The 26,274-nt window shown below is 42.9% G+C and overlaps 1 protein-coding gene across 1 annotated transcript in view; it reads left to right on the top strand.

Moving 5' to 3' along the window:
• The window catches only part of LOC132836919 (calcium-activated potassium channel subunit alpha-1-like), a 103,423-nt gene extending 81,621 nt beyond the window's left edge, over nt 1–21,802 (top strand). Inside the window, exons 21-28 of the mRNA XM_060856486.1 lie at nt 2,378–2,471; nt 3,960–4,184; nt 4,924–5,125; nt 7,854–7,931; nt 11,391–11,521; nt 13,721–13,915; nt 16,553–16,659; nt 21,115–21,802. Of these exons, the coding sequence (XP_060712469.1) occupies nt 2,378–2,471; nt 3,960–4,184; nt 4,924–5,125; nt 7,854–7,931; nt 11,391–11,521; nt 13,721–13,915; nt 16,553–16,659; nt 21,115–21,802 (1,720 nt within the window). The remainder of the gene's footprint in view (nt 1–2,377; nt 2,472–3,959; nt 4,185–4,923; nt 5,126–7,853; nt 7,932–11,390; nt 11,522–13,720; nt 13,916–16,552; nt 16,660–21,114) is intronic.
• The last annotated feature ends 4,472 nt before the right edge of the window (nt 21,803–26,274 follow it).

Genomic DNA, 26,274 nt, shown 5'->3' with positions numbered 1-26,274 from the left:
TCTCTTTGAGCAAGCTTTTGTTCACCTGACCTTCTCTTGCCTTCAACGGTTTAGTGATAGACAAAGCAGGAGGTTGGAAGAACACAGCAAGCCAGGCAGCGTCAGGAGGTTGAGAAATCAACGTTTTGACTGTAACCCTTCTTCAGGACTTGGGGTGGAAGTAAGGGGAGCTGCAGATAAAGTGGGGGAGGGAGTTTTGAACATAGAACATAGAAAAGTACAGCCTACGATGTGCCGAGATTTAATCCTAATGTAAAATATAATAACTTAATCTACGCACCCCTCAACTCACTGCTATCCATGTACATGTCCAGCAGTTGCTTAAATGTCCTCAATGACTACGCTTCCACCACCACAGCTGGTAACACATTCCATACATTAACAACTCTCTGTGTAAAGAACCTACCTCTGACGTCTCCTTTATACCTTCCTCCTAATATCTTCAAACTATGACTCCACTACCAGTCAATCCTGCCCTGGGGAAAAGTCTCTGGCTATTGACTCTATCTATTCCACTCATTATCCTGTATATCTCGATCAGGTTTCCTCCCTTCCTCCTCCTCTCCAGAGAGAAAAGTCCGAGCTTATTCAACCTTTCTTCAGAAAGCAAACCCTCCAGTCCAGGCAGCATCCTGCTAAACCTTCTTTGCACCCTCTCCAAAGGGTCTGTATCTTTCCTATAGTAGGGCGACCAGAACTGGATACAATATTCCAAGTGTGGTCTCACCAGGGACTTGTAGAGCTGCAGCAAAATCTCGCAGCTCTTAAACTCAATCCCCCTGTTAATGAAAGCCAAAACACCATATGCTTTCTTAACAACTCTATCCACTTGGGTGGCAACTTTGAAGGATCTATGTACTTGCACAGCCAGATCCCTCTGTTCCTCCACACTGCCAAGAATCCTGTCTTTAATCCTATATTCAGCATTCGAGCTTGACCTTCCAAAATGCATTTATCCAGGTTAAACTCCATCTGCCATTTCTCAGCCCAGCTCTGCATCCTGTCTATGTCACGCTGCAGCCTGCAATATTGACGACACCTCCAACCTTTGTGTCATCTGCAAATTTACTAACCCACCCCTCAACCTCCTCATCCAAGTCATTTATAAAAACTACAAAAAGCAGAGGCCCAAGTACAGAGCTCTGCAGGTCACCATTCACCACTGACCAGCCAGCCAATTCTGAATCCAGGTAGCCAAATCTCCCTGTATCCCATATTTCCTGACTTTATGAACGAGCCTTCTAGGTTCAGGTGGGGAGAGGGGCGGAGTGGTGAGGTAGGGATAGGTAAACACAGGTAGAGTGTACGGCCTGATTGGTCAATGGGAGGAATGAATCCGGTTGGTGGCTGGAAGGAAGGATCTATGAGAGGAATGAGGGAGGGGGAGGGGCTGAGAAGGGAGTCGGGGGATGGGAAGAGAGGTTAGTTGAGTCCTCTGGGCTATAGGCTGTCCAGGTGGAAGATGAGGTGTTGTTCCTCCAATTTGGAATGTGGTGGATTGTGGCAATGGAGGAGGCCAATGATGGTCATGTTGGAGGAGTGGGAAGGGAAATTAAAATGGACGGTGACTGGGATGTCTGGTTGGCACTCCATCTGAATGCCCATGGCCACCTCCGGGATTTGGATCAAATTCTGTCAGGAAATGTTTCTGTGAAGCACAGCTGCATTTTCTTCCATCTTGTAGACATTACTTAAATGCAAGTTGTTGTTGGATCAAATAAAGGGTGAGGATGCAGGACAATTGGATCGCTCAAGCAGATAATGAGTCAAATGACCTCCTTCTGGGTGTGTAATACTCTCAGCGCATCACACCAAATTACCAGCCAAGATTAGATTAGATTAGATTAGATTACTTACAGTGTGGAAACAGGCCCTTCGGCCCAACAAGTCCACACCGACCCGCCGAAGCGCAACCCACCCATACCCCTACATTTACCCCTTACCTAACACTACGGACAATTTAGCATGACCAATTCACCTGACCTGCACATCTTTGGACTGTGGGAGGAAACCGGAGCACCCGGAGGAAACCCACGCAGACACGGGGAGAATAAACACAGGAAGACAGGAAGGAGTACACAAGAGTCCAGTGCCACAATCTTATTCTCTTCTACCCAATAAGCTTACATATCAAACTGCTAAAAGAGGCATTTGGCCACCTTGGCTACATTTTTATGCAGCCAAATATTGTCGCTTATTTTTCTCTCCACATCCGTACCACTGGTTCACAAAGATGGTGGGTGTTACCAGCTAAGTTCTCCAAAGGTAGGACACACTCCAGTGACTATACCTCAATGCCAAAGCTCATCTCCCTTCATAATCTGAACATAGAGATAAACAACATTTTATTCTTCCAATGTTGCATTTTTATTTACAGGATTGAAGCAATGCTAAATAGAGAGAATGTGAAATTGGATTCCACTGGTATGTTCCACTGGTGCCCACCAAAGGGCATCAATCAAGTCACACTGGTGGGTAATCGGGTTTGCGCTGCTGTTCTCAAAAGAGCTGTAATATCAGTTTCTGTATCCTCTCTCAGTGTCTCCCACGGGTTTGGCTTCAATGTCAGGTACTTGAGTCCTCCACCACAGTTCCAATCAAAAGATCTGTCAGAATCACTGCTCCATTAAGTTCCTGGCATGACATATGATCTTGGAGCACAATCTCCTTGTGAAATGATAATCCCTGTCCCAATGATAGGGATTTGTACAGAATTTACAGCACCGAAATCAGTCAGATGGTCCAAGTGTTCTGTGCCAGTTTTTATACTCCATATCCTGTCACCAACTTTCTTAGCTCCCTCTATGTTTATACAACTTGCTTTTAAATGCATCGATGCTATTTACCTCAACCACTCCTTGTGGTCAGGAGTTCCACATTCTTACCACTTAGTGGATTTCTTTGCACCTAACATATTTTTCTAGCCTCTAGTTTTGGACTTGCCCACAAATTGAAACTTTTTTATGACTGAATAATGTCACATCAGGAAAGATTTGATCTCTGCTTGTTCTAGACTGTTCCATATAGCCTTCACTATTTTTGACCACACTATCTCAATTCACATAAAAACCATGTAATTCCTTCCATGTAGAGAAGCAAACGGATGAAAAACCTGGCCAATTTTGGCAATTCCTCTGCAACTCATCAAGGTGATGGGACTAATGCAGCTAACCACTGTGACAATGGGCTCCCAGTAGTATCTATCCACTTATTAAAAAAAAGTGACTTCCAGCCGAGCTAGAAACAGCTGCTTTGGCATCTGTATGAATTCGGTGAATCGGTGTCCAGCATAGTAGCTTGGTTCAAAGGTTCACAGTGCTTGAGAAAAGAATGGCAACAGCACTGAAGGAGGCTATTTTACCCAATGAGCCCATAGGGCCTTAATGACTGTGGTTTTAACCCATTGTTCCTGCCTGACCCCATTAGCCTTGAACTGAAGCGTTTGAAAATGTAATTACACAACATCTACCGCACTTCCCTCATCAACTATTTTGGAACTCCTTCAAAAATGATGATTTCATTTTGTTAGTTGCCACATTGAGTGACTTTCATATGCCCTTCTCTAGTCTCTGATATGACGTTTGTAGCTGCAAAACACACATAGCTGCCAGTCTGTGTGAAGAAAAACCCAGAGACAGCAATGGGCTGAAGAATCATCCTAAGCCTGGTAGAGAGAGAGGTGTTAGTCAGGACATTCTGCTCTCTGAAATATTGATGATTATTTTTGTTTTATTGTTTCATTTACTGCCACATGTGTAACCACTGCTATCACTTAGCGCCCAGTTCTGGGTAGGTTTAAGTGTCTTCTGCAATAAGTAAAACTAAGGTGCAATCTTCTGCTAATCTATTGTATAACAGACTCGAGTGTTTGAATGGATTCCTCCAGTTTTCCAGGTTTGATCCTGGTCACAAGAAGTATCCATTTAAATAAACTCCTGTCCCAATGTTCCTACTTACAGAATCGTGCAATGGCAACGAGACTGCGACTCTCCAGACACGTGATCGTCTGTATCTTCGGGGAAGCACAGTGCCCTGGGATAGGGCTGCGCAACTTTGTTATGCCTCTACGAGCAAGCAGCTTCGCCTACGATGAACTCAAGGCCATTGTGTTTGTGGGCTCTCTGGATTACATAAGCCAGGAGTGGTCAACCATCAGCAACTTCCCCAAGATATTCATTTTACCGGTAAGTGCAAGAGCAAGAGACATTTTTATTCCTTAGCAGGTTGAACAACATGGAATGTCCCATGTGAGGACAGAGAGGGATATTGATACATGAAATACAGACCACAATATCATCTCCAAATCAGATGATCAGGGCATTAAGACCTAAGATTTGATGACATCATTTCAGAACAATTGCTTTCAAAAAGCGAAAATTTGCATTTTCACCACATCTTTCACAACCTCGGGACAGGTTGAATCATTTTACAATCAATAAAGTTGAACCAGACTGAAGCCAAAACTGTGAAGCAGTCAAAGCAGATATTTAGTCTACAGCAAGCTCCCATAAACAGCAATGAGTATATGAATGATTTCTGGTTATCCCACAGTCCCAATGTGCATCAGAGGATAAACACAGCCTCAATCTGACATCCAAAGGTGCAGTAGTCTCTCAGTACTGACTTTTGGACAGTGCAGTACATCTTTTCAAATAATTCAGTGACAGTGCAGCAGTCACTCATTGCTAACCCTGTTATTATTTTACCATTTGTGGGTCTTCCTTTGTGCAAATTACCTGCCATGTTTGTGACAGGACAAAAATGAGAGTATCTGACTAGCCGTGAAAACACTTAGAGATATACACTTTCTCTCTCACTTGCTGCATTGGCATTTTGTTGTCAGAACAACCATAGTCAGTGTTTTAGAATTTTTGAATATTGATAAAAAAATTATGTCTCATCACCTTATGGCCTTTGATACAGGGCTCACCATTATGTCGTGCTGATTTAAAAGCAGTTGGCATCGGTTCCTGTGACATGACCGTCATTATCTCATCAAACCGGACCAATTTGCAGGAGAAGACCTTGGAAGACAAGGAGTGTATCTTAGCAACACTCAATCTCAAGGCAATGCTTTTTGAAGAATCCATGGACATCAGTAACATGTTATCGGAATCTACTGCAGGTACCTTTGCTTACTAGCTGAATGTTTAAGAAATTTTAAGTTATGAGATATTAAAGTACCTTGATGTAGTTGAAATAACTCAGCAGAGGCCAGTACGCTGTCACCAAGTCACCCTTTATTTGCACAAGGACAGTCCTTGACACTGGTCCGGCTTCCACAGAACCAGCTCTCACGAGTGAACAGGATGTCGAACACTCCTGTTCTTCTCTGTCAGCGAAGGCTCCCTGATTGGACCAGATTGGACAGGGAGCTCATATCTTGAGGTCTACCTGATTGACCTCATTACAATCACAACAGGAGTAACTCGCCGAGTGACGGGTGGTTTAAACTACATTATTCGGAGAATAACAAGCTAGCAAAGAGGAATAAGGCTAATAAAGTGAAAATATTGAACAGTCATCAGCAAGGAAGTAAGACTTTTCATACTGGAACAGATGAAGGAGGACTATGATGAATACAGAGATAGGTTTCAATTGCACTTAAGTAACTGGACAAATTGCAGAGTTCAATTTGTGAACTTCAAACACAAATAGCCTCATATAGAGAATGGAAACAGGTGAAGCAGAGACAGAATTGGGCACCTCATATTGCAAGAAACAATGTGTTTCAAAAAGATACACAGCACAGAAAAAAAATGGTGTAGCAGCACTGATTAGCAAAGACATTGCAATGTTGGAAAAAGAGAGGGACCCATGCTGGGCAAGGACAGAATCCATTTTGCTAGATTTCAGAAGGTAGGAAAGGAAGATCATAGCTTTGGGATCTTCAATAGGTCTCCAGATAATGATAGAAAAATAAAGGAGCAAATCTGCAAGGAAATTAGATTAGATTAGACTTACAGATTAGACTTACAGTGTGGAAACAGGCCCTTCGGCCCAACAAGTCCACACCGACCCGCCGAAGCGAAACCCACCCATACCCCTACATTACCCCTTACCTAACACTATGGGCAATTTAGCATGGCCAATTCACCTGACCCGCACATCTTTGGACTGTGGGAGGAAACCCACGCAGACACGGGGAGAACGTGCAAACTCCACACAGTCAGTCGCCTGAGTCGGGAATTGAACCCGGGTCTTCAGGCGCTGTGAGGCAGCAGTGCTAACCACTGTGCCACCGTGCCGCCCAACCACTGTGCCACCGTGCCGCCCAACCACTGTGCCACCGTGCCGCCCATATGCACAAAAGACATATGCACAAAAGAACACAATTTGAACATTGGGAATCTTTAATGACCAAAACACTGGTTGGTGCAGCATCAGAACATGGCTGATCTGCATCTGAAGCTGGAAACTAGTCAGGTATTAAATGCTGCACACCCCCAAATTGAAGGGCTGGGGATGATGAGAATAGGTAAGAGGGAGGAGAGTGGATATCAGGACAAATCTATTATGACAGGGCTTCAGATGTACACTTCTCCATGATAAGGAGATGACAGTTCAAAATGAAATGTGAGTTGACTTTCTTTTCTGTACATCAGACTCTGTAGTCTTAATTACTCGACTTGTCTTATCTCAGTGTTTATTGTACAAACCAGAAGAGTAGAACAGAATATCAGACACCAAAACATGAATTAACATGCACTACAACTGACAGCCACTGGAAGTGTGCCAACTGAGAAATGAGCCAGTGATAACTCAGTTAATTAGGTACCAATCCTTTGGTGTTCATGTTCAATCACACACCCGACAGTGGGCTACAGCCGTGAGATTCTCAATGATTTTGATTTTCCTTTTCAATCAAGGATCAGATACTCAGATCACATAATGAGATGTTTTAATTATGATCAAATGGGCAGTGCTCTCTTCTCTGACAAAGGAGGTCAAGGATGTTCACCCCTTTCCCAAGTTGATCTTGGGTAAAAACGCCCGCCTTAGTACAGAGTGTAACACTGAGTAAGTCGGGAAGGGGGGAGGTCAGTACTGAGGGAGCACCGCACTGTCACAGGGTCAGTCCTGAAAGCATGCTGTGCTGTCACAAGGTCAGAACTGAGGGAGTGCCACTTCGAGCGACCACTGCACTACTGGAAGGTCTGTACAGAGGGAGTGCTGCACTGTCGGAGGGTCAGTCCTGAAGGAATTCTGTGCTATTAGAGGATCTGTTAAATGCCTTACATTCTGTTGCTGCTTTCAAGTAACAGAACCTCTTATTGGCTGTTTAACCTTGAGAGCCAGCCAACGTTTTTAAAATCATGACAGAGAAACAGAGGGAGGCCTGAACGCCATAAGTCCATCAAATCTGCTCCACCCTTCAACAGATCATGGCAAATCTGATAATCCTCAACTCCAATTTCTTGCCTTTTTCCCATAACCCTTAATCCCCTTGCTGTTGAAAACTCTGTTTCTGACAGTTTGAATACACTTAACAACTCAGTTTGACAGTGCTCTGTGGTAAATACATTCCATGGAATGATTGAGAGAAGAAAGTTTCTTTACTTATCTGGAATTAGGATGGTGAGCCTGTCCCCTGGTCATTAATGGCCCATTTAAGGAAAATCACTGGCAAGTGACTGGTCCTCACACAGCATGGGTTTACCATCCCTGTTTGTGCTTGACAGCAAGGACCATGAAACCACTGGGCAATTCCTACCCCTCGTGTTTACTGGTTAGTAACATTGTGTGTACCTGTGATCTTTATGGGACATGTATTCAAACCAAGGCCATTGAGAAACCATTGTATCATAACTTGTTCCAAAATACTTTACTTACAATTAACAATTGTCTCACAGGAAGTGATCATCCAAGTGCTGATTTATCGACCGTCGAGAACAAGCATTACTACAGAATTCCTGTCATCACCGCACTTGGTACATGCTTATGTCTTTATAAAATCTGTTTAAAGTGATCTGTAAATTTCTCATCACAATCAGACTGCAGTTACACTCCAGTAATAATCTCTGGCTTCAACCCAGAGCGCAAACTTTGAAACCCCAAGGTTTCTAAAACAAGCATGAAATGAGTGCACAGGCTGTGTGGTCTTAGCTGTGGCTCTGTGAGTAATACTTTCATCTTTGACACTGTTGGTTGTGAGTCACAGTCCCGCTCCAGAGTCTTGAGCAGATTATTTCTGCTAACATTAACTGTGAAGCTATGAGGCAGTGCTTCACTGTCCGAGATTCCGTTTGTCAGATGAGACATCCCTCTCAGGTGGATGGTCGATGGAGGAGTTGTTGGCTCAGCCAGTATGTATTGTCCACCTCCAATTGCTGTTGAGGTGGTCATTTAAACCTAACCTTCCCAACCTTTGTCTATCCAACTCCTTTTCTGGAGAGATACTGACCTTTATCCACCAAATTATATCAGAATGACCAAAAAATTGAAGAAAACAAAGCAGCCTTTTGGGGGCACTGTCACTTTATTTTAAAAAAAGATAAAGAAAAGCTTACAAAATCAAAATTTAATTTGATTTCATTTCTGGCCCTGTGGTACCCAATGCCCTTGAAAATCCTCAAGTGTGCCACTGAACATTGTGTGCTTCCTCTCCAAGGGCATACGCACAGCTCAGAAAAAGGCTAACAGTGTGAAATTACGGTCCCTTCCATAGCTCACTGCCTGGGTCTATTAATATTAATATTAATATTCATGAATCGAGGAGGTCTTCTGACCCAACACACCCCTGGATCAGATGTCCAAAAACCAGGCGCATGGAGGTGAATTGCAACCAAAAGTCTAGAAACAGGCATCTTGAAAAAGAAAGGGGCACAACTTCCCACAGCCAATGTATATGTGGATCCTGGTCTTTGCAGCATTCAAGAAAATGCAGTAGGCATAAATAGAGATGAACTTACAACTGGTGGTGTTCCCCTGTATGGCTGCCCTTGTCTTTCTCGATGGTAGTGGAAGTGGTTTTCAAAGGTGTTGTCACAGAACTGGTAAATTTCTGCAGTGCATCTTGTTTTTGATACACACTAGTGCCACTATTGGTAGTAGAGAGAGTGGATGTTTGTGGGTGTGGTGCTAATGAAAGGGATGCTTTTTCCCGGATGCTGTTAAGTTTCTTATGTTATTGAAGCTGCACCCATCCAGGCAAGTGGGGAGTATTCCATCACACTCCTAACTTGTGCCTTGTGGATCGTTGACAAGAAGTCAGGAGTTGAGTTACTCTCTGTAGAATTCCTAGTCTCTGACCTGTTCTTGTAGCTAATCCTGTTCATTTTCTCGTTAATGGAAATCTCCAGGATGTTGATAGTAGGGGAATTCAGTGATGGTACTGCCATTGTATGCCAAGGAGCTTTGGTTGCTGTCTTTCTTGCTGGAGGTGGTCATTGTTTGGACTTTGTGTGGCAGAAGTTACTTGTCACTTGGCAGCCCAAGCCTAAACAGTGTTCAAGTCTTGATGCATTTGGACATAGACTGCATGAGTATCTGAGAAGTCAGGAATGATGTTGAACATTTTGCAATCATCAGCAAATATTCCTACTTCTGATCTTATGATGGAGGGAAGGTTTTGATAAAGTAGCTGAAGGTGGTTGGTCTGAGAACACTACCCTGATGAACTTCAGCAGAAATGTCCTGGATGTGAGATGATTGATCTCCATCTTCCTGCGTACTTTTGGCTGAAGGTTGTGGAAAATGCTTCAGCCTTATTATTTGACAATGATGTGCTAGGTTCCTTCATCATTGAGGATGTGAATATTTGGGAAGCCTCCTCCTACAACGTGTTGTTTAATTGTCCACCACCATTTGTGGCTTGAAGTGACAGTACTGTAGAACTTAGATGTCATCTGATTGTTGTAAGGGTGCTCTGCCTTGTCCATTGCATGCTGTTTTTGCAGTGCTTGGTATGTTGTGTGAGTAAACCTGGACCATTTTCAGTCCATTTTCAGACAAACCTGGTGTTGCTCCACCAATGTCTTCCTGCACTTTTCATTGAACCAGGATTGATTCCCTGGCGTAATGATAATGGTATGATATGCCGGGGCGTGAGGTTACAGAATGTGATTGAGTACAATTCTGTTTCTGCTGTTGATGGCTGCCGTGCCTAACGGATGCCTAGTCTTGAGTTGCTAGATCTGTTTGAAATCTGTCCCATTTAACATGTGGTAATGCCACACATGCCAGAGGACTTTCACAATGAGAAGGCAGGACCTTGTTTCTGCAAGCATTTTGTGGACTTCATTCCTACTGATTCTGTTATGGACAGACATGTCTGTTACAGGGTAGAATGGTGAGGGTATAGTCAGGTATCTCATTTAAAATCAAATGCCTGATCTTTGGACACCCAGTCTGGGGTGACAGACACGGTTAGAAAACCTTTTCGACTCATCGGTTCCCTCACTACCTGGCACTGGGCCAGTCAGGGAGTTAGACCCTCAGGACTTAGCCAGCAATTGTACCACAATTCGCAATGAACGTTGAAATCACCCACCCAGAATACATTCAGTGCTCTTATGGCCATCACTGTGCCCTCCCAATGTGCTTCAAAATGTAAGTCAACTAATTCATCAGCCAAGGGGAAGATGTCTGTGTCAATTAGCAGGAGATTTCCATGAGGCTTTATGGGATCTGGAGTCAATACTGAGGATTCCCAGGGCAACTCCCTCCTGACTATACACCACTGAGGCAGCATTGCTGATGTTACATTATCTGGAAGATTTGATTCTGTGAATATGACTATGTTAGGCCATTGCTTGACAGTCTGTGACACAGCTCTCCCAAATCGAACACAAGTCTTCCATCTCATCCTGCCCAGGTAAGGAGACCTTTACAGGGTTGACAGGCTAAGTGTGCTGTTGTCGTTTCTGGTGAGTTGTTTGATGCTGAACATGTGCCTGGTTGTACTCTTTCCATGAAACACTGTAATGGTTCGGTACAATTAAATGGCAGACTCAGCCATTTCAGGGACTTCATGGTCGTGTGGCTGGAGTTACACTGACATCAGTTCAGGCAGTATTTCCTTCCCGAAAGGACTTAATGAATCAGGGCTGTTATAATATGCAATTCATGGTCATCCCTCAACTACTTTTAATTGCGGGTTAGTGAATTTCAAATTTAATTCAACCCGATCTCCTCAGAGCATTAGCTGGGCCTCTGGATTACTGGTCCATTAACACTCCCACTATGCCACTGCATCCCTTTGTGTTCAGCATCTCATATTTAATCCTCTGTTAAGGTTATTGAAACTGATCCTCCAGAATCATTTATCTCCTTGGCTGCTGGGTTTCCGAAATTGCAAGACGCACCTTATTCTCCCTCTCACATTTCTTCAAAGAATTTGAGAGTTGCTACAAACACTGTTTTATTCTCAGCTTCCTTTTCAATTGCAGTTCACGATTCCAATGTCCATTTTCTGGATCAGGAGGATCGCGATGATCCCAATACGGATCTTTACCTTACACAGCCATATGCCAGTGGATGTGTGTTTGCATCAAATATTTTGAATTCCTTGATGTGCACAGTAAGTTCAAGAGATACTGCTTTATACTTTTTCAAGGTCATTGGGATCTCAGCACAGATTAACCTGAATGAATTGGATCCAAATGGCGTCACTTGAGGTGAAATTTGGTTGGTTAAAAGATCTGTCCTGGATTTGGAAATCCTGATAGCTCTCATTAAAAACAAGTTCAAAATATAAGTCTAACTGTTGACTTTTATACCAGCAAGACAGAGGTATAATTGGGGTGTTGGGATAGTAATTTATCTTGGACATAAGAAGAGAAGTGAGTTGTGGGCTGTTGTGGCATAATGGTGCCATTTCGACCTCTGGGTTAGAATGCCTGTGTTCATGTTTCACCTGCTTTAGAGGAGTGTCGTAATATGTCTGAATAGGTTCATTAAAAATATTGCAAGGAGGTGAGGAATGAGATTTGTGAGGTGCAGGGGGACTTCAGTGACTTAATGGAAGATTTTAAAAAAGGTATGAGGAGCAATATTTTTATACAGAGAGTAGTTTGTGTGCAGAATGAGCTTCCAGAGGAAGAAGTGGTTGAGGGTGGTGCTAACTTTTCAAATACATTTAGGTAGGTACATGAAAAGGAAATGTTTGGAGCTATATGGGCCAAGTACAGGCAGGTGGGATTATGGTTGGCATGGACTGGTTGGACTGGAGCATCTGTTTCCATGCTGCATGACTCCATGACTCTACAACTAAACCATCTTCAGCTGATTCTTCAATGATCTTTCCTCCATTATAAGATCAAAAGTGGGGGTGTTAGCTGATGATTGCACAAAGTTCAGCTCCATTTGTGATTCCTCAGATACTGAAGCAGTCCATGTTCAAATGGAACAAGATCTGGACAATATCCAGACTTGGGTTGACAAGTAGCAAGTAACATTCATGCCACACAAATATTAGGCAATGACCATTTCCAATAAGAGACAATCTAACCACTGATCCTTAACTTTCAATTGTGTTACAATCCCCGTCTTTCAACATCCAGAAACTCAACTGGACTCCCTACATAAATACAATGGCAATAGAGCAGGTCAGAGGTTAAGAATACTGCAACGAGTAATTCACCTTCTAACTCCCAAAACCTAGAAGGCACAAGTCAGGAGTGTAATGGATTATGCCCACTTGCCTGGATGTGTGCAGCTCCAACAACATGCAAAAAGCTTGACACCATCCTGGAAAAAGCAGCCTGCTTGACTGACACTGCATCTATAAGCAGCCAATCCTTTCACCACCAATGCTCAGTCACAGCAGTGTGTACTATCTACAAGATGCACTGCAGAATTTCACCAAAGATCCTGAGGCAGCAACTTTCAACTCCCCCCACCCCCAACCCCTACCCTCTAGAAGAATATGGGCATGGCATACATGGGAATATCATCCCCTTCAAGTTTGACTCCAGGCCACTCACCATCCTGACTTAGAAATATATCGCCATTCCCTCAGTGTTGATTGGTCACAATCCTGGAATTCTCTCCCTAAGGGCATTGTGGGTCAACCTGCAGCACATAAACTGCAGCAGTTCAAGAAGGCAGCTCAGCACCACCATCTCCAGCCAGCGACACCCACAACCCACAAGTGAAATTTTAAAAAAATGCCTGAAATTATTTTTCAAAGAGGTGGCAATGGAGCTCCTGCGTTCAGGCCCTTTTGAAACCGGACAGAATTGATTATCAGAGTTCATCTAACCACAACTTGCATTTATTTTGTGCCTTCAAACAGCTAACACACCAAAAGAGATATTACAAAGGTTACTAATAGTTTGATCAAAGAGGAAAGCTGGCAGGAGAGATAGACAGATGAAGAGATTTAGGAAAAGAATTCGAGAGATTCGGGCCCAGGCCAAGTGGAATAATGGTCCACAGTGGGAATTCTTAAGAGATCAGAAATGGAGTGGTGCAGAAATGTTTGAGGGTTTGAGGGCTAAGAGGTTTTCAGAGATGCAAAAGGTTGAAGCCATGAAAGGTTTGAACACAAGGAAGAAAGATTAAAAATAGAGGTCTCGGTGAATTGGGAACAAATGCAGGTCAAAGAGAACAGGTTGATGGAATTTGATGGAGTGAGTGTCAGAGTTTGAATGTGTTGAAGCATGAAAGGGAGCAAGGTCAGACACTGGCCAGAAGAAATTTTGAAAAATCATGATTCATCAGAAATGAATCTGTCTTCCATGAACCTCACAAGCAACTGTAATGTTTTGCTTTCCAGACATACTTCAATGACAACATTCTGATGCTGATACGTACCCTCGTTACTGGGGGTGGGACACCGGAGCTCGAAGAACAGTTGGCTGATGAGGACTCTCTGAGGGGTAGCATCCATGCTCAGGACAAAGCAGAGCAGCGGAACCGTTGCAAGCTAGCACGAATCACCCTGTGTGACGAGCGCTTTGCAGAGTTTGCTGTAGGTTATCTGTCACGATCCCACACTAGGTAGTGTCTGAGTCTTCTTTGCTTGTGTCAAAAGGACGTGCCAAGGTTGTCAACCTGTGAAAGGGGCTGTGATTCCTGGCTCAAGCCACTGAGTCAGAAGATTCAAACTCAGCTCACATGGCATCTCAGTGCAGCATCAAAGTTGTGCTCCATCACAAAAATTGGCACAATTAAAGACAAAAGATGTCAATGAACTTATTGTACATAAATAGTCCAATCCACTCAATTGGCCCAAGCTGACATTCATTATCTAGATCAGTTTCCTCTGATCCACACCATCATCCTTCCATTTCTTTATCCATCCTGCATTTATTTTGCTTCCTTTAAATACCTCTATGAATCTCAGGTGGTAGTGAGCTACACATTCTCATCACTCTCTGTATGAAGATGTTTCTCCCAAATTTCTTCATGGATTGTTTTGGGACTGTTTTACAGTTTCATCTGGGAAATATCTCTTCTGCTCCCTACCATTGGACAGAATTCTTTCAGGTTTCCCTGTTCCAGTTCCAGTCCTCAGATCATGAAAGTAGTCTGTGCCCAAATACAGCAAAACTTAACATCATTCAGGCCGGGTCTGAGAGTGGCCATACAAGAATTGCCTATGTCCAGGCAGAGAAACTCAACAGTCTTCCCTTGGCATTCAATGGTTTTATTGTTGCCAGGTCTCATAAATTGATCATCCTGGAGGCCATCAGTGACCAGACTCTTAACTGCGCAATGTACATAAATACATTGGTTGCAAAGACAAGTACGAGCCTTCAAAAAGTTACTCAATCTGCAGACTCTTTGAAGACTTCCCAAAATAATACATTTATTTCATCACTTGTGTAGATATTTTTAATCAACCTATTCTTACATGTTATGACACGGATCAGGAGCGGGTGGGACTGGCTGCAAAAAACAATGCTAATGAAAAAGGTAAGATAATTTTACTGACAGTGTTGGCTTGCTTTTCAACTGGCCATGGTAAAAGATAGTGGCTATGTCTGAGTGTAGAACTGTCGAGGAATCAATGCTGGAAATGTGAAGGTGGGTGCTTAGGATAAGGAAAGTTTCAAACATTCAACAAAATTTGGCAACACCAGTAAATGACTTTGTCAAGATAAGCTTTTAGTAAGATAAGGATGTTCTGTCTATCAGCTGGGACTGCTTAGAGCAGCAGCTTGTCCATCAAATGCAAGGACTGGTGAGCGATAGCCAACATGGCTTTGTGTGTGGAAAATCACGTCTCACTACCATGACTGAGTTTTTTGAAGAAGTAATGAAGAGGATTGAAGAGGGCAGGGCTCTACAGGCTTCAGTAAAGCGTTTGACAATGTTACTCATGGTAGACTGGCTAGCAAGGTTAGATCATATGGAATACAGTTGGAGCTAGCCATTTGGATCAAAGGTAGAAGACATAGGGTGTTGGTGTAGGGTTGCTTTTCAGGCCTGTGACCAGTGGGGTGCCATAAGGATCAGTGTTGGGTCAATTGTTTTTCATCATTTATATAAATGATTTGAATGTGGACACAAGATGTAGTTAGTAAGTTTGCAGATGACACCAAAATTGGAGGTGTAGTGGACAGCGAAGAAGGTTACCGCAGACTACAGCAGGATCAGAACAGGTCTTATACACTTAATGGTAAGGGAATTGTTGCTGAACAAAGAGAACATGGTTCCTTGAAAGTAGAGTCGCAGTTGAACAGGATAGTGGAGAAGGCATTTGGTAGGCTTTCCTTTATTGGTCAGAATATCGAGTATAGGAATTGGGAAGTCATGTTGTGGCTGTACAAGACATTGGTTAGGCCACTTTCGGAATACTGCATGCAATTCTGCTCTCCTTCCTATCAGAACGATGTTGTGAAACTTGAAAGGGTTCAGAAAAGATTTACAAGGATGTTGCCAGGGTTGGAGGATTTGAGCTACAGGGAGAGGCTGAACAGACTGGAGCTGTTTTCCCTGGAGTGTCACAGGCTGAGGGGTAACCTTACAGATGTTTGTAAAATCATGAGGGGCATAGATAAGCTAAATAGACAAGGTCTTTTCCCTAATGTGAGGGAGTCCAGAACTAGAGGTATATGTTTAGGATGAGAGGGGAAAGATTTAAAAGGGACCTAAGGGGCAACTTTTTCACACAGTTGGTTGTATGTGTACGGAATGAGCTGCCAGAAGATGTGGTGGAGCCTGGTACAACTACAACATTTACAAGGCATCTGGATGGATAAATGAATAGGAAGTGTTTGGAGGGATATAGGTCAAGTGCTGGCACATGAGAATAGATTCATCTGGGATGTCTGGTCATTATAGACGAGTTGGATCGAAGGGTCTGTTTCCATGCTGTACATCTCTATGACTACGTAAGTACATTTTTTCATGGCTTGTGTTAAGCTTGCAGACTTCAATGTGAGAGCTACTGGGACATTAAGGCAGGCATGGTGTGTGTGCCTGTGAAAGACAAGGTCAACACCTTGTTTCAGTTGTCCCAACATTCACCTTTCAAGGTTCTGCGAAAAAGAACTTCACGAGATAGGTTACAATTGCAATGTAATGATTTGTCCTTGTTCATTTTATTCATGTATCATCAGATGGTTTTTATCATCTGTAACAGATATTTTGGTTTTACTAGGATGGAGGAAGGTACATGGATCTGTTTTGCAAAGCACTGAATGTTTATGGGATACTTTGCTTTGGAATATTTCGATTGCAAGATCCAGAAAAGCAATCAAAGAAGCGGTAATTCTTTTGATTATTGTGTAATTTTGATGTACGCAGCACATCTATTCAGAGCACTGAGCACTGCATTTTAATTTGTTGACATTTGTCACAGGAATATCATAATATAGGAACAAAACAGAACTCAGCATTTCCAGTGAATCAACTCAGAATGTTAAAAAACACACAATACCAGGTTATGGTCCAACAGTCTAATTGGAAGCACGAGCTTTCAAAGTGACACTCCTTCATCAGGTGGTTGTGGAGGACACAATTGTAAAACAGAATTTACAGCAAAAGATTACAGTATGATTAACTGAAATTATTCATTGAAAAATACCTTGATTGTTGAGTCTATCATCTGTCGAATACCATGATAGTTTGACTTCTTTCATCTGTAAATCACAAAACCTTTTTTAAAAGTTACATTCTCAGGTTAACTGTAACAATTGGTGTTAGCCAGATACTATGTTGAAAGTGTTAGCCCCCTGTGTTCTCTGCCTATGCCATAATGATTCTAAATAAAAATTGAGTGAACAGAGTCTTACATGAATTTATGCAGTTTTTGAGCAAAGTACAATGTAACTCTGCAAGTACAAATTCACCCCACAAACGTATATATATGTGTGTGTGTGTGTGTGTATGTGGAGTATCTGTGTGTGTGTAGTGCAATGGTGATCACCTGTAATGTGACATGAACCCAAGGTCCCAGTTGAGGCCCTCCCTACGGGTGCGGAACTTAGCTATCAGTCTCTGCTTGGCTATTTTTCGCTGCTGCCTGTCCTGAAGTCTGCCTTGGAGGATGGTCACCCGAAGGTCTGAGGTCGAATGTCCTGGACCGCTGAAGTGTTCCCCAACAGGGAGGGAACCCTCCTGTCTGTTGATTGCTGGGCGGCGCCCCATTCATCCGTGCCGTAGCCTTTGCTTAGTTTCCCCAATGTACCATGCCTCAGGGCATCCTTGCCCGCAACATATAAGATAGACAACGTTGGCTGAGTCACATGAGTACCTGCCATGTACATGGTGGGAGGTGTCCCCAAGTGTAATGGTGGTATCCATGTCCACACTCTGACATGTCTTGCAGCACCGAACGTGACAGGGTTGTATGGAGTTGTCCTGAAAGCTGGGCAGTTTGCTGCGAACAATGATCTGTTTGAGGTTTGGCGGTTGTTTAAAGGCGAGCAGTGGAGGTGTGGGGAAGGTCTTGGCGAGGTGCTCATCCTCATTGGTAATGTGTTGCAGGTCACGAAGAACACACACACACACACACACACACACACATACGTTTGTGGGGTGAATTTGTATTTGCAGAGTTACATTGTACTTTGCTTAAAAACTGCATGAATTCATGTAAGACTCTGTTAACTCAATTTTTATTTAGAATCAGTCTAAACATTATGGCACAGACAGGGAACACAGGGGGCTAACACCTTCAACATATTATCCGGCTAACACCAATTGTTACAGTTAACCTGAGAATGTAACTTTTATAAAAAGGTTTTGTGATTTACAGATGAAAGAAGAGAAACTATCATGGTATTCCAACAGATGAAAGACTCAACAAACAATCTAGGTATTTTTCAATGTATAATTTCAGTTACATCACACTGTAAACTTTTGCTATAAATTCTGTCTTACAATTGTGTTCTCCCCTAACACCTGATGAAGGAGCGTCGCTCTGAAAGCTCGTGCTTCCAGTTAGACTGTTGGACTATAACCTGGTGTTGTGTGATTTTTAACTTTGTACATCCCAGTCCAACACCGGCATCTCCAAATCATAACTCAGAATGCTATGCTCAGTAGCAGCAGCAGATCTACAAGACACACTGCAGAAATGCAGCAAAAATCCTGAGACAGCACCTTCCAAATCCATGACCACTTCCATCAAGGAGGACAAGGGCAGCAAGTTCCACTTCAAGCCACTCACAATCCTGATTTGGAAAAATATTGCTATTCCTTCAGTGTCTCGCTGGGTCAATATTTTGGAATTTCCTCCTTAATGGGATTGTGGGTCAACTCAGAGCATGTGGACCGCATCAGTTCAAGAAGGCAGGTCACCACCACCTTCTCAAAGGCAACTCAACATGGGCCATAAATGCTGGTTAGCCAATGACGCTTACAACCCACAGATGATTTTTTTTAAAACCTGAAGGACTGATTGGTATTGTAATTCTCCCATTTACCTGTCACACTTAATCCCCTTATCCAACAAAAAGCTACCCCTCTCATTTTTGACATTTTCAGTTGGTCCTCAACCTTAACAGCTTTTTGAAGGAGAGTTCTGGATTTCCACTAGCTTTTGTGCATGAAAATAGAGGTCCTCTGCGATAACACACAACTTTGATAACATGCAATTGATGAATTGGGGACTATGTATCTAAAGCACAAACTTTCAATGCATGTCTTAGTTCTAACATGACTCCAGCCCCTATTAGTTTAAATAGTGCTGCTATGAAGATTTTCTTATAACACCAGATTACACAATAACATAACCGTTACAGCAGAGCTGACTGTGTCCTCAAATGAGCACACTATAACTTTAAGGTAAAGCAAAGAACTGCCAGTGCTGAACAATCTGTGGAGAGAAAACAGAATTAATGTACAATTCCAACGACTTGTCATCGGAATATTCTGCAGAAGGGTCACCGGACATGAAACATTAACTCTGCTTTCTCAGCACAGATGGTGCCAAACTTGCTGACTTTCTCCAGCAATTTCTGGTTTAGTTACGATTTTATGGTTACTCTTGCTTGCTTTGAACATCCTCCAGCACAAGACAAAGTAAATTACCTCCATGTACTCTCATATATCTTAAATTGTATGAACACACTGGAATTGGAGGCCCTCTTGTGGCATGGTGATTGTGTCCCTACCTCTGGACTAGGATACTCAGGTTGAAGTTCAACCTGTGCAATAACATCTTTGAACAGGTTGATGAGAAAATGAGGTGAAATTAAAAACTTTTTATTAAAATTAAACACTGGAATTAGTGCACTCTATAATCTATGCTCAGGGCAATACAAGTCTAATTTAAACAAACAATCCTATAACCTCACCCTTTAGACCTGTATCATTCAGCTGGATATACTTTATACCCAAATTAAGGCCAAAATCCCCTTGCTAAAGCATGGAAGCCAGAATGAACATCTCACTGTCAACTTCACTCATGTGGGTAATGCCTAAGCTAAGAAGCTGATGGATTGCATGGTCCACTCCAGGGAGCTGAGAACTTCACCGAGACTCCCTAGTGGAGTATTATGGGAGGTGGCGTTTGCCTGAGCCATTAACGTAATTCAGACGTCACTCATATGTTCTGTTAGGCACCATGATTTAGTGCAAGGAAAACTGAATTGCTTTTGTGCTCATCAACACTACACTGACTGACGCCACTATGAAAAATAAATTATTTAGTCACTTACCTCAGTTGCATGTACCAGTTACATACATCAGTCTGTTGCACTGACTCAAAACATCAGTCAGGATTAACCTAAAAAAAAGAAACATTTGCAATTCTTTTGCATCTCGGGCAGCTGAGTTAATACAAAATCATTGTTGTGACACAGACGTTGTGACAAACAATCAAACATAGCTACAGACATAAACACTGATCCAATGGCCAAATGATCTACTTCGTTGGTGAGGCTAGTTGAGGCCAGGACACTGGATATAATCCCACTGCCCTTCTGCAGAATGATGCTGTGGAATCTTTATGGTTCAGGAAGAAAATCCAGTAAAACATACTGGTCCACCTTGTCTTATATTCTAAAAATTGGAAACCTGGGATGACCAGGATGTCCATTTCCAAGTATTATTACTGGCTTTTCCTTCTGGGTAAAGTCTCATCGGAAGTGAACTGCACACATTAGTTTGATATCTTTCAAGAAAAGAAATATCCTCAAGTTCTCCACAGGAGTGTAAAACAAAAACAAGCCAAAGAAAGGTTTTTGGACAGATAACCAAACCATGGCACCAAATTCCACTGCTTCAATTTGCCACTTTTGGCTCTGTGAGCGAAGTTGGCGTGAGCTGTTTTAAAGAAAGTGCAAAAAACAATCAAAAATAACATTCAAAAGCGAATGAGGTGAATAATTTAAAAGGAAACGTGTTGGGCTTTGGGAAGGGGCAATAAAATGGGACAGATTGTACAGCCTAAACAAGAGGAGAAAGTGAGGACTGCAGATGCTGAAGATCATAGCTGAAAAATGTGTTGCTGGAAAAGCACAGCAGGTCAGGCAGCATCCAAGGAACAGGAGATTCGACGTTTCGGGCATAAGCCCTTCTTCAGGAATCTCCTGAAGAAGGGCTTATACCTGAAACGTCGAATCTCCTGTTCCTTGGATGCTGCCTGACCTGCTGCACTTTTCCAGCAACACATTTTCAGCCTGAACAAGAGCCAGCACACGTTCAGCAGGCTGAATAATCTCCAGTTGTATTGCATCATTCTGATTCTAAGTGATTTGTGCTATTCTCTTCCAGATTTGTCATCACAAATCCCTCCCCTTTATTTGAACTTAATATGACGGACTTTATCATGTGCACTGTGCCCTTCCACGACACACAAACCATGGCTACTTCCACCTACTGTCACAGAAATTACTCTTCCAAGTTTATTCCATTGCACACATTGACCAGAAAAAGTTCCATGAGATTCACAAAGATTCCAAAGGATGGTCATGAGTCTGAGAATGAGAATAGATTCGTCAAAGATGAGGAGAAACCAATTGAGGACAGGCACATTTTGAGCACAGAAAGAGTTTTCGAAGGCAGTAGTGCCTCCAAAAACAGGTTAAAAACTTTGGAAAGGGCTGTGATTGACCAGTGGAAACATTTCAAAAGAACGACTGAATTGCACGTGCATCCAAAGGACAAAACTAAATCTGTTAACATGACAGCAATTGAGCGATCAAAGGATGTGTCAAAATCCAGTGAAACCTCATTGGTGAGACTGTTTGAGGTGCCACCAAATCCTGACAAAGAGACCACAGCTGGAAGCTTCGAAAGAGATTCAATACATGAAGAAATTGTCACTGGACAATTAGAGATAACACAATCTAATAGCGAAAACAAGAGCAGACAATCAAAAGAAGACCAAAAATCTGGTGAAGAAACTATAGCTGAGGAATCCAGAGATGACCAAAGATCTGGTGAAACTGCTCTAGAGTGAACTTTTCATGATAATTACATATGGGTCTGGCAGCAGATCTACTGCAACCATTTTTGTGTTTCTCTCACCATTAACCAATAAAATTCTGACAACACTTCTTTATTTACTTACTTCGATCTTCGACCTGTCTGATCTTTACAATTACAATGAGACTGGGAACTTTTTAAGCAGTTAAGAACGAAGAATAAAGAGAAGTACAGCACAGGAACAGGCCCTTCAGCCCTCTAAGTCTGTGACGATCACCAAACCCTAACTAAGCTAAAAGATTGGGTCTGTATTCCCTCCTGATTCATGTAACCATCCAGATGCCTCTTCAATGTCACCGATGTATCTGCTTCCATTACCTCTTCTGGCAGTGTGTTCCAGACACTTGCCACTCTCTGCATGAAAAACTTCCCTCGCACATCTCCCTTAACCATTCCACTTCTCATCTTGAACTTCTGCCCCCTTGTAATTGAAACTTAAACCCTGGGAAAAAGCCTCTGACTATTCACCCCATCTATGCCTTTCATAACTCTGTAGACCTTTAACAGGTCTCCTCTCAGCCGCTATCTTTCCAGTGAACACAATCCTCATCTGTTTAACCTTTCCTCAAACCCAATGTCCTCGAGAAGGCAACATCCTTGTGAATCTTCTCTATACTCTCTCCAAAGCTACCACATCTGTCTTGTTGTGTGGTGACCAAAACTGCACACAATACTCCAAATGCGGCCTCACAAGGGTTTTATATAGCCGCAGGAGGAAGTGAGGACTGCAGATGCTGGAGATCAGATCCTCATTGCTGATGAAGGGCTTATGCCGAAAACATCAACTCTCCTATCCCTCAGATGCTGCCTGACTGGCTGTGTTTTTTCAGCACCACACTCTTGGACCTTTATATCGCTGCAACATGGTTTGCCAACTCTTGTATCCATGCCCTGGCCGATGAAGGCAAGCATGCTGTCTGCTTTCTTCATCACCTTGGCCACTTGGGTTGCCACTTTTAGGGAACCGTGGACCTGCATGTTCAGGTCCGTCTGCATGTTCACGTTCCCAAGGGTTCTGCATTTACAGGAGAATTCAAACTTCAATTTGATCATCCAAACTGAATCACCTTGCATTTGCCTGGATTAAACTCCATCTGCCATTTCTGTGTGCAAGCTGCCAATCTATATTCTCTTGTATCCTTTCACAATCATCGGCACTATCAACAACTCCACTAATCTTCGTGTCATCTGAAAATTTATGAATCAGACACTCACATTTTCCTCCAGATAATTTCTATACACAACAAACAACAGAGGACCGAAAACTGACCCCTATGGAACACCACCAGGTACCGGTCTCCATTGTGAAAGACACCCTTCCACCACTATCCTCTGTCTTCTGTGACCAAGCCAATTTTGTTTCCATCTAGCCAGACCACCCTGAATCCCGTGTGACTTTAGTTTCTGTACCACTCTGCCATATGGGACTTGATCAAACACCTTACTAAAGTCCATATAAATTATATCCACAGCCCTTCCCTCATCAATTATCTTTGTCACCACTTCAAAAAAATTCAACCAGGTTGGTTGCTCATACAAAACCATGCTGCCTGTCACGAACTAGTCCAATTTCTTCCATATGTGCACATATCTTGTCCCTTAGTATCCTGAAGAAGGGCTCATGCCTGAAATGTCAATTCTCCTGCTCTTTGGATGCTGCCTGGCCTGCTACGCTTTTCCAGCAACACATTTTCAGCCTTAGTATCTTCTCCTCGAGCTTCCCTACCACATAATCAGACTCAGTGGCCTACAATTTCCTGGATTATCTCTGCTTCCTTTCTTAAACAAAGGAACAACATTAGCTAATCTCCAGTCCTCTGGAACCTCACCTGTTGTCAATGAAGATGTGAAGATACCTGCTAATGTCCCAGTTATTTCTTCCCTTGCCTCTCGCAGTAACTTGGGACAGATCCCAACTGGCTCAGGGGACTTGTTTACCTTAATGTAATTTAGGACATCTAAAAGTTCCTTCTTTAATATATTGACATTTTTAGAGTATTCATCCCTGATCTCAATACCAGTCATGACCTTCTCTCTTTGGTGAATACTGATGTAAAGTACTTCTTAAGGATCTCTCACACTTTTACTATGGCTCCACACATTACTTCCTTCCTTTGTCCCTGAGTGGGCCTACTTTTTCCCTTGCTACCCTCTTTCTTCTGATATATGCATAAAAAAAACTGAGATTCTCCTTGAACCTGTTTGCTGAAGACATTTCATGGCCCCTTTTAGCCTTCCAAATTCCATATTTAAGCTCCTTTCTCATTTCTCTATACCCCACAAGAGCTCCATCAGTTTGTAGGTGCTGAGACCTAGCGTCAGCTTCCTTTTTTCTTTTGACTCAAGCTTACAATTTCCCTTGTCATCCGTAGTTCCTGAAGTCTGCCATCCCTATCCTCATGTTTTGCAGAGACATGCATGTCCTGCTCTTTAATCAACTGGCATTTAAAAGCCTCCCACATGCCAGACATAGATTTACCCTCCAATAATTGCTCTCAATCTACAGTGCCCATGAAATCTGTGTTGATCTGCAAAGGCATGGTGAAATATTGTGTCATATAGAGTCATAGAGATGTACAGCATGGAAACAGACCCTTCGGTCCAACCTGACCATGCCGACCAGATATCCCAACCCAATCTAGTCCCATCTGCCAGCACCCGGCCCATATCCCTCTAAATTCTTCCTATTCATATACCCATCCAGATGTCTTTTAAATGTTGCAATTGTACCAGCCTCCACCACTTCCTCTGGCAGCTCATTCCATACCCGTACCACTTTCTGTGTGAAAACATTGCCGCTTAGGTCCCTTTTATATCTTTCCCCTCTCACCTTAAATCTATACCCTCTCGTTCTGGAATCCCTGACCCCAGGGGAAAGACTTTGCCTATTTATCCTATCCATGCCACTCATAATTTTGTAAACCTCTATAAGGTCACTCCTCAGCCTCTGACACTTCAGGGAAAACAGCCCCAGCCTCTTCAGCCTCTCCCTATATCTCAAATTCTTCAACCTTAGCAACATCCTTGGAAATTTTTCTGAACCCTTTCAAGTTTCACAACATCTTTCCGATAGGAAGGAGACCAGAATTGCACATAATATTCCAACAGTTGCTTAACCAATGTCCTGTACAGCCTCAACATGACCTCCCAACTCCTGTACTCAATACTCTGACCAATAAAGGAAAGCATACCAAACGCCTTCTTCACTATCCTATCTACCTGCGACTCCACTTTCAAGGATCTATGAACCTGCACTCCAAGGTCTCTTTGTTCAGCAACACTCCCTAGGACCTTACCATTAAGTATATAAGTCCTGCTAAGATTTGCTTTCCCAAAATGCAGCACCTCGCATTTATCTGAATTAAACTCCATCTGCTACTTCTCAGCCCATTGGCCCATTTGATCAAGATCCTGTTGTAATGTGAGGTTACCCTCTTCGCTGTCCACTGCACCTCCAATTTTGGTGTCACCTGCAAACTTACTAACTGTACCTCTTATGCTCTCATCCAAATCATTTATATAAATGCTGCAAAGTCGAGGACCCAGCCCCGATCCTTGTGGCGCTCCACTGGTCACAGGCCTCCAGTCTGAAAAACAATCTTCCACCACCACCCTCTGTCTTCTACCTTTGAGCCAGTTCTATATCCAAATGGCTAGTTCTCCCTGTACTCAATGAGATCTAACCTTGCTGACCAGTCTCCCATGGGGAACCTTGTCGAACACCTTACTGAAGTCCATTTGGATCACATCTACCGCTCTGCCCTCATCAATCCTCTTTGTTACTTCTTCAAAAAACTCAATCATGTTTGTGAGACATGATTTCCCACGCACAAAGCCATGTTGACTATCCCTAATCAGTCCTTGCCTTTCCAAATACATGTACATCCTGTTCCTCAGGATTCCCTCCAACAACTTGTCCACCACCGAGGTCAGGCTCACCAATCTATAGTTCCCTGGCTTGTCTTTACCGCCCTTCTTAAACAGTGGCACCACGTTTGCCAACCTCCAGTCTTCCGCCATCTCACCTGTGACTATCGATGATACAAATATCTCAGTAAGAGGCCCAACAATCACTTCTCTAACTTCCCACAGAGTTCTCAGGTACACCTGATCAAGTCTTGGGGATTTATCCATCTTTACCCATTTCAAGACATCCAGCACTTCCTCCTCTGTAATCTGGACATCTTGCAAAATGTCACAATCTATTCTCCTACAGTCTATATCTTCCATTTCCTTTTCCACAGTAAATACTGATGCAAAAAACTCAGTTAGTATCTCCCCCATTTTCTGCGGATCCACACAAAGGCCGCCTTGCTGATCTTTGAGGGGTCCTATTCTCTCCCTTGTTACCCTTTGGAGTAGATACAGGTACAGTTAGAACACTTAAAAGACATTTGGACAGGTACATGAAAAGGAAAGGTTGAGAAGGATATGGGCCAAACACAG

The sequence above is a fragment of the Hemiscyllium ocellatum genome, chromosome 48 (genome assembly GCF_020745735.1).
Source record: "Hemiscyllium ocellatum isolate sHemOce1 chromosome 48, sHemOce1.pat.X.cur, whole genome shotgun sequence".
Taxonomy (NCBI): Eukaryota; Metazoa; Chordata; class Chondrichthyes; order Orectolobiformes; family Hemiscylliidae; genus Hemiscyllium; species Hemiscyllium ocellatum.
This window is presented reverse-complemented; position numbering and strand designations above follow the sequence as displayed.